This window comes from Hemibagrus wyckioides, linkage group LG03 (assembly GCF_019097595.1).
Source record: "Hemibagrus wyckioides isolate EC202008001 linkage group LG03, SWU_Hwy_1.0, whole genome shotgun sequence".
Lineage (NCBI taxonomy): Eukaryota > Metazoa > Chordata > Actinopteri > Siluriformes > Bagridae > Hemibagrus > Hemibagrus wyckioides.
Window position 1 is genome coordinate 15134359 of NC_080712.1, and position 13706 is coordinate 15148064.

The 13706-nt window shown below is 43.4% G+C and overlaps 1 protein-coding gene across 3 annotated transcripts in view; it reads right to left on the minus strand.

Annotated features, from left to right (window-relative positions):
- The window catches only part of adka (adenosine kinase a), a 137916-nt gene that overhangs the window by 25519 nt on the left and 98691 nt on the right, over positions 1–13706 (minus strand). For 2 of the 3 annotated variants that reach the window (XM_058386087.1, XM_058386088.1), the window contains exon 7: positions 4087–4257. The exons of the other annotated variant lie outside the window; for it this stretch is intronic. In XM_058386087.1, the coding sequence (XP_058242070.1) occupies positions 4087–4257 (171 nt within the window). The remainder of the gene's footprint in view (positions 1–4086; positions 4258–13706) is intronic. 3 annotated transcript variants of the gene reach the window in all.

Here is a 13706-nt window from a genome sequence, read left to right on the forward strand (position 1 = left end):
ATAATAGATACTGTCACAAAGCAGCTTCACAGAAATCCGAATATAGATGTCAATGTTTAACAAGGAAACCAGGAAAACCTCAGTGAAACGGCATGAGGAAGAAACGTTTAGAGGAACCAGACTCAAAATGAAACCTTCCTGCACTGAATAACGTGACTATTTCTAGAAATATTTGCACCCATGAAGTTATATAGTGCTTGCAGACTGTTAGAGTCCTTTTATATGGACAAGATGATTGTTCTAAATATCTGAAATGTATTGATGCTAAGCTTATATCCAGTCTGAACATTGTTGATGATTATGAAGGTGGCATGCTTTAAAACAGGTTGTGTCCCGTGTTTACATTCAAGACCTGCACCACGACAGTCACATGAATATCACAGGTCAGCTTGTCTGACCACTTATGGAGATACTCAGTATCTGACTGCTGCTTTTGTTCAGCACGTCTAGCACAGCCACTGAATTTGTCTTATATTTTTGACAATATTATTCCAAACTATCGAGATGTAACAAATTATTAGAAGCATCTGCTCACCTCACTGCGCTCACCTCCGTCAAACGCTTTCAAGCTTTATTTCTTTCTTTCAATAGTAAGAAAAAACCCCTGCTGAAATCTCTCCTTATTTAACCAACACAAACACAGTAATGGTGTAGGCAACTCCCAAATGATTATCAGGGCATGGCAACCTGTAGGAACATAATGCAGGTCACGGACTGTATTCAATTTGTGCAAAAGTGTGCATATGTTATTAGGTAACATGCAGATTACGTTGCTTGAGATCTTGGATTCCACACAGCGTAGCCAAGCCTTCAGTCAAAATGATAAAACTGCTACATTAACAAACAAATCAGTGCTTGTTTTTGAGAACGAGCGCGAATCAGGAACAGTACTGACAACTAGTGCATGCAGTCAGGAAAGTAAATCCCTCTCTCTAACAAGTCTAATTGTGTCTCTCACAATGTCGCCTTGGCGGCCGTTCCACAGGAGGCGTATGCAGATAGTCAGGCTTTAATTGAGTGCTGTGGGTGATGCCATGGGAGACTACTTGAGTGTACAGCCTGCACTCAAGTTCCCTTGACAGCATCTTCTCTTATGCGTTTTTTTTTAATTACCTCACCCCCTCCACTCTCAACTTCCTTCCTTCCCTGTTTCTCTCTCTCTCTCTCTTTCTCTCTCTCTGCTCAGCAATCCACAATGTTCATCTCTGTTGCAAAATAGAAGGAAATGCTTTAAAAGTTTGTAGGAGAGTCTTGTGGCTGCACGGGGCCAAAAAAAGAGGCTTGTGGAGGCTCAAAGCTTTAGAACCTGTTTGAATGTCAGTGAGCTCTGTGGCACTTGACATCTGTTTTCAAGTGTGCGTGTGTGTGTCTGTGTGTGTGTGTGTGTGGCTGGGGCTAAATCAGTTGAGGGATGCAGGCCTAGTGTCATGCGAATCTCTCGCTGCCTCAGGCTTCTTTCACGACCTGCCTGTCATGCAGATGCAAACAGGAAGGGAAGACACACACACAAAAGCATGAGCTACATCATCGCTGCAGCCACATGTGTGCGCACACACAAATACTCACGCACACAAGATGAAAGCTCAAAAGTTATTTGCACAGGATTGAGTCTGCAATCAGTGACTCAATTGTGACTAATATAAATAACACAAGCATCACAGACACATGCAGACAAACACACAAGATCTGTTACACACAGATTGTGTAACAGAGTCCCAGTTTATCTGTACATCCCTTTGTCCTGGCAAATGTCAGAAAGCAACCCTCCAATTTCCCCTTTGGTCTGGACCAGTGAGGAGCTCAATAATATTATTCATGTCGGCGCTGGACGGGGGCGGCCGAGGTCTTTGGGAAAAGGCCTTTGGGCAGATCTACACAATGAGCCAGCTCTCTCAGGCTCTGTGTCCTCGTCTTTCTGTCTCTATCTCTCACGCTGTCTCATAAGCTGAAAACGGAGCAATTTCAATCATTTCGCAACCTCCCAGCAATCATAGCTTTAACTCCCCTGTTATTTAAAACAATCTGAGCTCTGCGCTGGAGTTAATCACTGCTTTACACTACATCAGTCAGGGTTATTCATTCTGTTCCAATTAATCATGACATTTTTCTACATTGTCTGAGCCCTCGACTGCACAAATTCATCTGTAATGACAATTCACGTTGTTGAATTTTATCATGTGTGCTGGCAAACGAAGGGCAAATTGTTTGTGATTATATGTGTGTGTGTGTGTCTGTGCGCACGCTATAGTAAGCATGTGTATGGTGTTATTTTCGAGCGCCATCTGGTTTTGGCTCGGACTGCTCTGTGCGCTCGCTTAATTAACCTAACTGGAGGCCATTACATTTCCTGAAACGTTTCACTTTCTCTGGTTTATGTCGTGAAGCCGGGAAGGACTCAATTAGGCCAGTGCTTCTCCCTGGATATTACACACTTCATGCGTGCCAGTTAAGGAGGCGAGGAGCTCAGTGTGCCCACACTGTGAGCGCAGATAAAGGCCCGTCTCTCACATGCAGACCAGATCCAGCTGCCAAAACTCTCCGCAAGAGTAATGCATTAATACTGCCGGAAGCGCAGACTCTAACGGGCTACGTGGAGCTGTACGTGTAGACGCCTAATTATCTCATTAGTTTAGCTAAAAGGGAGGTGGTGGCCATGTTGGTTTTAAATGGATTACCACAGCTGTTCCTGCCACGAGAAGGCCGAGTGGGAGCTGGGTGATTGGGAGGACTACTGGTGTTTAATATCTAATCAGCCGTTAGTGTGTCAGAGGACGGAGGGAAGAACTGCGGTGCTGCTGAGAGGAGATCCAGAGCAAGCCGCAGTGGTTCAGCCTGTCAGGCCTGACGCACAGCAGTCTTACACACACAAACACAATTTACCACACTGCCTGTCTGTCACAGTGTGCTACAACACACACACACTCACTCACTTGCGGCTATGGAAGCGTGATGACTCCCAGAAGACAGAGGCACTCACCGATCATGAAATACGAGAGTAATTGAAGGGGATTGTGGAATGTCGAGCCCCCTGATGGCACCTTCACAGGGATTATGTGACAAAGACAGAAAATCATGGGCTAAGCTAAACTGTGTACACAAACTCTCCTTCTAATCAGTGCACATTTAATAAGAAACACAATTTCACATGTTCCTCTTTACTCTTTAACGCTGTTACATGCACATAATCAGTACATTAAGAGTTTTTCCAGTGCATCATCGTAGAGAACTGATTAGTGGATAGATGATGACTTCAACCAAATAGACTTCAAGTTAAAACCGGAACGAATTTCCTGGTTTTGAAAATATAGTACACAGATATAAAAGGGGAATTATTTATAATCACGTTATTCGCTGTCACTCAGATGAGGATGGGTTTGTTTCGAGGTTTCTTCCTCATGTCGTCTCAGGGAGTTTATCACCATCGTCTCCTCTGGCTTGCTCATCAGAGATCAGTTTAAATTTTATTATAATTTACATCCCGAATATTTAGAATTCTGTACAGTGCTATACAAATAAAACTGATTTGAACCTGGCCACTCCTCTGTATAACGCCTGAGTTTTCTGATTAGCATGTAAAATAATCTACAAGGTTTGTTTATATTGGTTTTTTTTTTATTAAAAGGGAAGCTAAATGCTCCCATCAAAGTAGAATTTGAAACGTTCACCTGAGAAAGACGTCATCGTATAAATGTTAAACACTCCATTGAGAATATAATGATTTTAAACAGAGTCTCGGGTCTTTCTGGGACACTGTGAGCTGCTTTACTAAAGGTTATCTAGCAGGCACGCTAATTTAAGGATATTAGGTTTTGCAGGATAGCGGGAGAATGTAGCGCCTCTCCCAAATTGCATATTCATTGATCTTGTTATTTTTAATAAAAAAGTAACGCTGCAGAGATCTTTAAAACAGCTATAAAAACTAATAAAACATCTAATGCAAATTTTAACAAGCATTCCCAACTGGCCACAAATGTGAACAGCATTAAAACCATTTATTCTTTCTAACTTACTCTTTTCCAAAAATTTCTCTCAGCATACATGCTGTGCTATAAAGCCTGTGTTGCAGGCTGACGCTGGCTGACTCACCGCCTCGTTGCCGAACAGGATGTCCACGTAAGGCATGACCTTCATTAGGGAATCTTTAAAGTGCTCGCTGATGAAGGGAGCTGACAGGTTCATGCAGAAGATCTTGTTGTTCTCCGAGGCGTGCTTCGCCACCTTCAGGATCGACTCCAAGGACACGGTCAAGAAGAAACCCTACAAGAAGATAGAAATGATGGTCATTAGACCCCACAACACTGTGCATATGACTTTTTTCGAAGATCATCTCTGAACACGATGGTGTGCTTACATAAATCAACCATAATGCAAACACTAGAATATAAACACATTGCGTGGGTATCGTTTTCAAAAAACGATGAGTTTTTTTCCCCCATCTGGGCAGTGCAATAAGTGGAAGGAGTGAGGTGCTGAGCTCATTCTTATCCTTATCTCTCCGTCTGCATGAACAATGATAAGGATGAAAGAGAGCGAGGAACGCTCAGGACCGCACCGAGAGAGCAGCAGTTACAAGAAAACAAAATGTCTACATGGGAAAGCAGTAAACAGGGTTTAGCTCTGTATAATGGACTGCTTGATGAGCTGCAAATAGGATTAACGTTTTAGGAGATAAGAAGGAATGATGACAAATGAAGTCCAGAATAATAGCAGCACTTCCATCAGAGATCACACAGAGGTCATGGAGACAGTCTAATAGAACAAAGGGCACCTTGATCAAACTCATGATGCAGAGAAACCGGCACAAATAGCCACGCTCCCTGAAGACCACTTCCACACCACACTGACTGGTGACAGGAAACAGAGCACTGCAGTATGTATAAGCACACCAAACAGGTGCACTTGGCAAAAAATGTGCAGTGTTTGATGCGATTGTGCCAACAGGCCACAGCCCAGATCACTAACTTTTACACAGAGCAGTTTGTTTGTCAGGACTAAAACTCTACAAAAACTGTTTAGCACGCTGAATTACCCCGACTGTATCAGAACTGCAGTCAAGCACAAGACATCCAGTCCAAACACATGGAGCGATTTCCCCTCTCAGTGGCTTAGCGTGGCCTAAGAGAGCCGTCTGAGAGCAAAGAGATGGCTGCTCTCCAGCCCTTGTTCTAGGAGGAGGGAAAGAAAAAAAGGGGGAGGTAAAAAAAAAAAAGCATGCTAGCATCTGATGAAGTGGAAAACAAAGGTCTTGTCTGGACTCTTCTTACTGAGAAACAAGAGAGTCTACTCGGGCCATTGTGAGAATGAATACGAAGCAGGTAAGGAAACACCTTCACGTTTAAACCTGAAACCAAACACTGGCCCTGTACCTTCGATACAGTTCATCTTGCACTGAGAATAATTCAGAGGCACTGTATAGGAGTGAGCAGGAGGGAGGGAAGGAGGGAAGGAGGGGAGAGGGGGGAAAAAAAAGCGGGAGGGAACACAATAGGCCGAGTGAGAGAATAAGCAAAGGGTACATCATGGAGAGACTAGTGCTTTTACACAGGCTAACACAGGCGCTCTGAGAACACTCCATTAAAACAGATGAGGCTTTTGTGGCTGAGAGTGGAAAGAGGAGAGAAGTGACCTTCATGTGTTTACTGTGACTGTGTCAGCTTTTTACGCCGTTCACCAGAGGAATCAAAAAGCGCCGTCTGGCTGCATGGCCCACAACAGAATGTGTTAAGTGGGCGAACATTATGGGAAATATCTATAGTGTTAGTCATAACAAAATGTCCTCATTTTCTCTCCCAAGTCTGCGATATAAAGCATGCACAAAGCTGTCAGGGAAATTTAGCGTCGCTGATACCTAGAATACGGCTTATAAATACTCCCTGGCAGAGATATCATGAGGACGTCTTGAGAAGCTCAGCCAGGGCAAAAAGACTCAGCATATTACATACAGCAGATATAAAACAGACAGCTTGGCATGAGGACAAAATTAACTGACCACCACAAAACACTGACTGTGTTCCAGCATTCTGAAGAGGGCCTCTTTTGGTCCGTTTTTTTGATACTCCATCTTAACCGTCACTAGAATTCCTCCATGTCAAGTAGGTACAATGTGGTGCTACTTGTAAAATGTGGTGCAAAGTATTCACACCCCTAGCACTTTGCATAGCTTTTTCTAGCCGAGCAAATGGATCTGAAGTGGGATTATACGTCATTACGAATGGACGCAAGATAGTCCAATCAATTAAATCAATAAGGTTTGCAAAATTATTTAGGTAAAAAAAAGAAAAGAAAAGAATAGAAAAGAAAAACTGCATAAATATTCACCCCCCATTGCTGTGAAACCTCTAAATGAGCTCTGGTGTATCCAGCCATTAGAAGTCACATCATTAGTTGAATGGAGTTCAGCTGTGTGCAATTAAACTCTCACCTGATCTCAATATAAATACACCTGGTCCTGAAAAGAACCCAGAGTGTGTTAGAGAACAAACCTAAACAAACCGTGTCATGAAAACCAAGGAACTATCAAAATATTTCAGGAAAAGGGTTCTGCAATTGAAAAAAAATCCCAAACTTTGAATATTTTACAGTGCTATTAAAGTTGTAATTAAAATTTGAAAAGAATATGGTATAACCAGGACTGGTGACCTGTCCAGAATGTACCCCTGCCTTCTGCCCAATGTGCACTGGGATAGGTTCCAGCAGACCCCCGTGACCCTAATTAGGAATAAAGCGGGTATAACCACAATTCTGTTAGGAGAAGCAAAAGTCTGGAAAAGTCCATCAAAAGTCACTGAGAAGTGGAGTAGAGATAAGAGAAGCATCCACTAGACCAAAGGACGTTCACAGGAAAATGAACCGTCCGAAAAATCTCTCACTTACGCACTGCTCTATGCCATTGTGTAGTAAAGAGCGAGTAGTGTGTTCATGCTGTAACTTCCAACATGAAGAAGTGCACTTCAAGTCCCCCGATGATGCATTTATTCAACTGGAAAAAAAAAAAAAAAAAGAGTACTTTAGGATTTTGGACACTTTATAGCTTTGCTTACATAGCAGAAGGGGGCGGAGCTTCCAGGTGCTGACGCTGGATCAAAAAAACCCCCAAAAAACACCTCATTATGATGGCCGAAGACACTCCGATGAACAAGACGTCAAACGAATATCTTTTAAATGAGCCTACAGGTTGTGTGATTGATTTTTAACATTTAAAAAATTCACAGTATTCTGCTAAAACTAGTGGCAACATGCATTTGGACAAGGAAACGTCTTTTTCTGGGTAGTAAAAAAAAAAAAAAACAAACAGTACTGTTTCATTCGAGATGATACTCCCCTTCTAAAATTCATACACTAGATGGTGCAGAACGCAGCGTACTATAGTACATAGTGGGTCATTTGGGACGCAGCTACAGTATCTAATAATTTTGTAAATACCTGTTTTCGTACCCTGGAGTCAAACCAAACCAGGTGTAGAAGCTGGAATTCTGTTCAAACTACTCTCTCTATCTTTTGGATCCTGTTGTAGAATACGGATTTTTTATTTATTTATTCTTTAACTCATTTATTTATTTATTTGGAGGAAATACTGCCATAGTTTCTTTCCTTAAATTTTAAAGTAACTGCACAAACAAATCTGGAATGCTGTACAGAAACTTGTAATGAATGCAGTTAATCTCATGATCAGATTTTCAGCTATTTCTAGAGGAAATGTTTTGGAGTGAAATCTGTCACATCCTGTGTATGTTGTCTGTGGTAACTATGGTACTTGCGTGTAAAAGAGATTTTTATCATAGTGTGACTACCCTGGTTAAATACAGGTTAAATAAAACAAAATAAACTTTTGCCGTCAACTGTAGGCTATTTGCAGGGACAAAGTCCAGAGTCTGATGCAAATCTTTACCGCTTGCCTGCTACGAGGAAGCTGCTTTTTTTAAGCTGAAAAGCGTCAGCCACAGAACCATGTAGAAATGGATCTCCGGAGACAAACATAAGGATGGTTAGACAGAACGAGGCCCGCTGGGGTGCAGGCGACTTCTGAAGGCTGCCTGAGCTGAACTAATGGTGTGTGTCTGTCTTTATGTGTGTGTGTGTCGGTACTTCTCCCATCATTAGCGCACCTAGGCTGTGATGTGTGAGCGTCAGGTGGGAAAAATGGCCCCCTGCATTATAGGAACTTTAATGTTACACCGCTTGAAGTTGGAAAGATGGCCAGAAGGAGGCCGCTTTAATGGACGCACACTCCTCTTCCTGTCTGTGCTCAACTTGGGCGCTTCTCTGGCACTTCGCAGGCTCGTGGGGAGGAAGCATGCAAAAAGCACATGGGAAGTTCAGAGAACCAGCACTGCTTTTAAACTACCACAACCAGACTCGCACTTACAAAAAGTTGCCCTGGACGTCAGTTCCGGGGCAAAAAGAAAAAAAAAAAGCCTCAGAGAGGACACAGAAAAGCATGACGCATGCACAATGTATCAGTGCTGTCAGTCATCAATAAATCCATCTACCTAGGATAAATAAACTCTCACACACACACACACACACTCGTAGCCATCCTACTCACTAGACATCTGCTTCAGTTTATTCCAGCTCTTCAAAGGCCTGTGTTTAGCGCTCTCCACCCCTGTGTTAAACACACTTTGCTCATGTGCTGACAGGTTTTTCCTGGTCCGTTCCACTGTGCTCTGACCTGGGCTGAGTTGTGAAGAGCTGCCCTCTCTCACATGCTGTCATAAGCTGCCTTTATCTGGGTTAGAGTGCTGCTGGAGGGATCGATACGCGCTGTGCTCCTGGCTGATTGCACTGACCTGACACCTGCCTGTTGTGCCGGCCATCTTTAAAGAGTAATGCACTGCTGGAAGTCCCTTCCTCACTGGATTGGAGTGGATGATTGTCATCGACAAATAGAAACACATTGCTATAGAGTGGAGTCTTGCTGGCCAAGTCAATCACTCGCTATAATTCGAGAGATACCAGGCAGTTAAGTGGGGTTGTGTAACGCTATTATATGATAGCTAGGAGACTACTTAAATGGTTAAAGGGCATAAAAAAATCTTTATCAAATATAAAGACTACTTTTCTCCCCGTGAGCATATTTTCCATTTGGTTTCATTTTGAGAGAGTCAATTAACCCAATAAAACAGATGATAAATCCATTTTAATAGAGAAGAGCAGCAGGATTCGGCATACCAAAGCCTCTGAGGATCTGTTTGATGTTCAGAGCTCACCCTGACGCCAGACTCCTCACAGTCCACGCGGCATCTGGTTCCTTTTTACCAGTCTATAGAAACATGTTTGACAGAGCCTTATCTAATGCTGCTCAGATTAACAGGACAGAGTCTGTGACATGAAAGCTCAACAGGTTTGCCAAGTCTTTTACAGAACACCATCCCTCACCAAACCCATGACATTCGACAATCAAACCACGGGGCTTAAAGAAAAAAATATATAAATCAAGTATCTATTCGAAATGAAAAGCCAAAATGAAAGTCTGTAGCTGATTAAGAGATCAGTCTATTATGAGATGGCAGCATCCAGCTCACGAGAGTGCAGGCAGTTATTATTATGTGATTATAGCTTTTCCCTGCAAGCCGTTGGTCCGCTGGACATTTCAGATATCGGAAAATCTCACAGAAGAATGTCAGCTCGGTAAGACACGACTATGACGGCAATAGACAGAAGAGGTGCTGATGGTGACTGTGATAACCGACATCGGGGTTAGACTCGGGGTCATCCACTTTAATCCTCAAAGGAAATCAGGCTGTCCTGAACAGCGGCACACACGCAGGTACGGCACGTCTCATCTACCGGATGACTTAAGCACTCTCCTCTAGAGAGAGGGAGACTATTATATTCATCTCTAATAGCCATAAAGGGAAGGGGAGGGGAAGAAAAATCAATTTTTCTGAAGAGCTGACACACTCCTCAAGCTTAAAAATGACTGTGTAAAGAAATTAGACACTAGAAAAATATGTAATCAGCAATTTAGCGATAATGTCCATAAATAAATAATCAGTGCTTCCATTAAGCTGACATGTATCTGGGCTGCGGCGCGTGACGCGATTAGCTGCGCGCTCTCTCTCTCTCTCTCTCTCTCTCTCACACACACACACACACACACACACACACACAAAAACGCATGAACACACGGACGTAAGCACACACACAGCGCTCCATTAAGGAAAGCCATCCGTCCTCGCCCACTCCGCTTCGCTCTGGCACTTCAGGTGGAGTGTGTTATTCTGCAGCTTGGGGGAGGCAGGCCCAGAGCGCTCATTTGCACCACCATAAGACAGGTCGTAATTACACTGGCACGGCAAGCACATTAGCTGCTGGAAAAGGTGAGAGCAGGAGGGCCTCAAACCTGAGGCATTAACCCTATCAGGAGGTTAACAGTGATGGGCATCGCAGCTCTAACGGGGGTCCGCTGGGGTTCCTGTAATTAGAAGAGCTGGATTTCTGCACAGACAGAGAGATCAATGGCTTAAACTCCAACTTGTGTAAAGTGTTGAGAGCCATTACCAAAAATTTGCTATAAGGAGGCAAAGACGGTGGTGGGGGAGCAGGAGTGAGGAATTTTTAGAGGATTTCAGGCAGACAAAAGGTTTAAAGCTTAAATCCTTGAGATGCCAGGACTAATGTATGTAATAAATCAGTATAGATCCAGATTCTTCTAAGACAGAACCCCAGAGAAATGGGTTTTTCTCAGTATGTACTACCTTTACAGTGTGTGTGTGTACGCGCGTGGGGTGTTTTCTTTGCTGGATGTCCTCCTGCCTCTCAACATGACAAAGAATAATATACAAGTGATAACTATGCTTAGCAGGGGATGCAAACATAATCAAAAGAGTGCGTTTTCTTTGACTTTTGACGAGAGCAACTTTTTCACCGTGCGTCACGGCATGGGAGTGAGCGCACCAGACAGATTCTTTAGCACACAATTAAGAGCTGCTAAAATATGGCAACAGCTCACCTCCTCTTGTCATCTTGGTATAATTAGATTTTCACCTGCTGTTGGGACCAGAAAAAAAAAAAAAGACGAGGCTTGATGCATTGGACAAGACAAAGAGGCACCTGACGCGGCAGCACGCGCATCCATCCTGCTCCACAGCATGGGAGGAGTTTGAGAGGTAAATTGAAAACGCTGTTGAAGGCTCGCCTCGATGAGTCGCACAGTCTGCTTAGCACATCAGTTTGGAAACAGATGCCACATTGGGACAATGTTGCAGTCAACATTAGAAAACAGAGGCAGATGTGTGTAAACTGTTAATACAGCACCGTCTTAAAGGAACGATTCTGCTGAGGAGACGTCCTCTATCGCTGGAAAACTCGATGAGAAATGAGATGTCATGTCAGAATAACAGGCTGATAAAAACTGATAAAGTAATTAACAAATCAAATTAATGAGACTGGGATTAATAATCACTACAGTGAGCCTGTTAGTTTATGCTTTTGTCTAGATGTTACAGTATGATTGATTGAAAGTCTGCGCTGTTGAGTTGAAACAGCAGCGAGGCCAAATACTACAGAGTCAACAGCCAAGTCCCCTGCAGCACAGCCACCAGATTTAAGTAGATACATACAGTATTCTACACAAGTCTCAGCCTTTCCAAAGGAGCATTAAGCATATTAATCCTGCACACACACACTCACACACACTCTCTCTCTCTCTCTTCAAGCCTGTCAAACCCCATTCGAAACGGTGCAGGAAACAAATGCGTAAACACATCCAGTGCAGTGTGGAGGCTGTCAAACTCAATGCACGGTTTTAAGCTGGAGTCAGGGCTAAACAGGGAAACAGAAGCTGCGCCGTAGCACGTTTCGGGATCCTGCACAGCCAGCGTTGGAAGGCGCTCCTTCGAAACATAAGAGTGCATGCAAAAGTGGGCCATTAATGATTCATGGCTGCTTAAATAATCATCTGACTGCACCTGTGGAGAGAGCCCCCGAAGTAAATATCAACAACCACAACTCCTGTCAGCGCCTGATGATGGAAGTTAGTGTGGGCACAAGTATTTGATAACGCCATCAGTCATTCATAAAGGCAAAGCCAGAGATGCAAATCAAACACATACACAGAACTGGTCAACAGACGGCTATTTTACACTGGGATCTGAGTGTCCGTTGTAATAAAACTCAGTCTATAACAAGTACAGTGGTGTAAATGACCCACTTCTTGCATAAATGTGTTGAACCAAAAAAATCAGGTTTAACAAGTCTGAGAGAGAGAGAGAGAGAGAGAGAGAGAGAGAGAGAGAGAGATCATGTTTTCCACACTCTTTAGCATTGGGAAAACTACTCAAATGGTCATTATTAAATCTAGGTCAAGCTCCTTAAATGGTTAAGCAAAGCTGGGTGAAGTGTGTTACTCTCCATGAGCCAGTGTGTTTTGATGGCCCGCGCTCCTTGCGCCAACTTGACATCCATTATGTAAACATTAGCAGAGGGCTAATGTTAGACCTGGCTAGCTTTAAGATGACTATAAAACAAAAGCACAGTGCAGCCAGGCTACGTCTACCTCACCACAGAATGCTGGTCCTGGAGGTTATCCCAGGTCAATGGGTCAAAACAAATGAAAAGAGGAAACACGAAGAAGCAGTCGAGCGTTCTATTCAAGATCTTAAAAACAAAGAAAAATACGCTCCTCTCGAACTCGGACAGCGTTTCGGGCAGCATTAGCAGTCGCCTTGAACTTGAGCTTTGAACTCTGACAGCTGGTTATTTACTGTCCTGCACTGTACAAAGCCTCTTCATTAATCAGAAGAGGATAAATAGGAAAGTCGTAGTGCTCTAACTATCTATCAAAGGCAGGGCAGGCACTACAGACGCTTGGTGAGTGTAACAGTCAACTGAGTAAATTAGGCTGTTTAACACAGGCTGTGTAAAAAATTAGAAATGAGAGAGAGGGAGAGAGAAAAAAAAAACATAGATGGCCCACGCATTCTTAGTGGGTGGCAAAACTTTTGCAGCACCGCACCCACTGTGGTGGCTTCATCAGGCAGTTCGGGCAATTATCCTTTCAAAACACACGCCACCAGCTCACAGACGCATGTAATTATGCAACATGTCCTCGCCTGTTCTCCCACCTAGGGTGTTTTGGAAATGTAATGAAGCTCTTGTAATATTGTGATAACAGGCAATGATGATCAACGCTGCTTTCAATTAAAATTCATCTGAATGATACTTAAGCTGTTATCACCTGGAATAGCTTTGCAAGGGCCAATCTGTAGGCTGTTATTTCTAATTAACTCGTTTCCTAATGCTGAAGCGTTTGACTGCTGACTCCTGTCAGAATAGTAATAAGGTTACAGCACAATCAGGATCCGCAAATTAGGACACGGACGTTGGCACAGAACACTCTCATTATTCCTCACTATTTTAAGATGCGAATTCTCAAACAAGAGTTCATGAAAATGTCAGGCTCAGCACTGTACGGAACACAACAGCATAATGAAAGGAGCTCAGTGTCATTAATGATAAGCGACAGCATGAGAAAAGGCTCGAGTGAGGTGTGCGCAGCGTCGACGTGCTCGGCTCCTGCCGAACAGCTGGGGGATGGGAGGATCCTAATTACTCCTCGACAAAAATCTCCTGAAAGTCAACAGAATGTAATCGATGGAGAGGATTATATTAGCGAGGCCTTGGACCTGGGCCAATAAGAAAGGCACACTGCGCCCTGTCTCATCAGCAGCCCATGATTGAGCGAGCTAATGGAAAGACACACA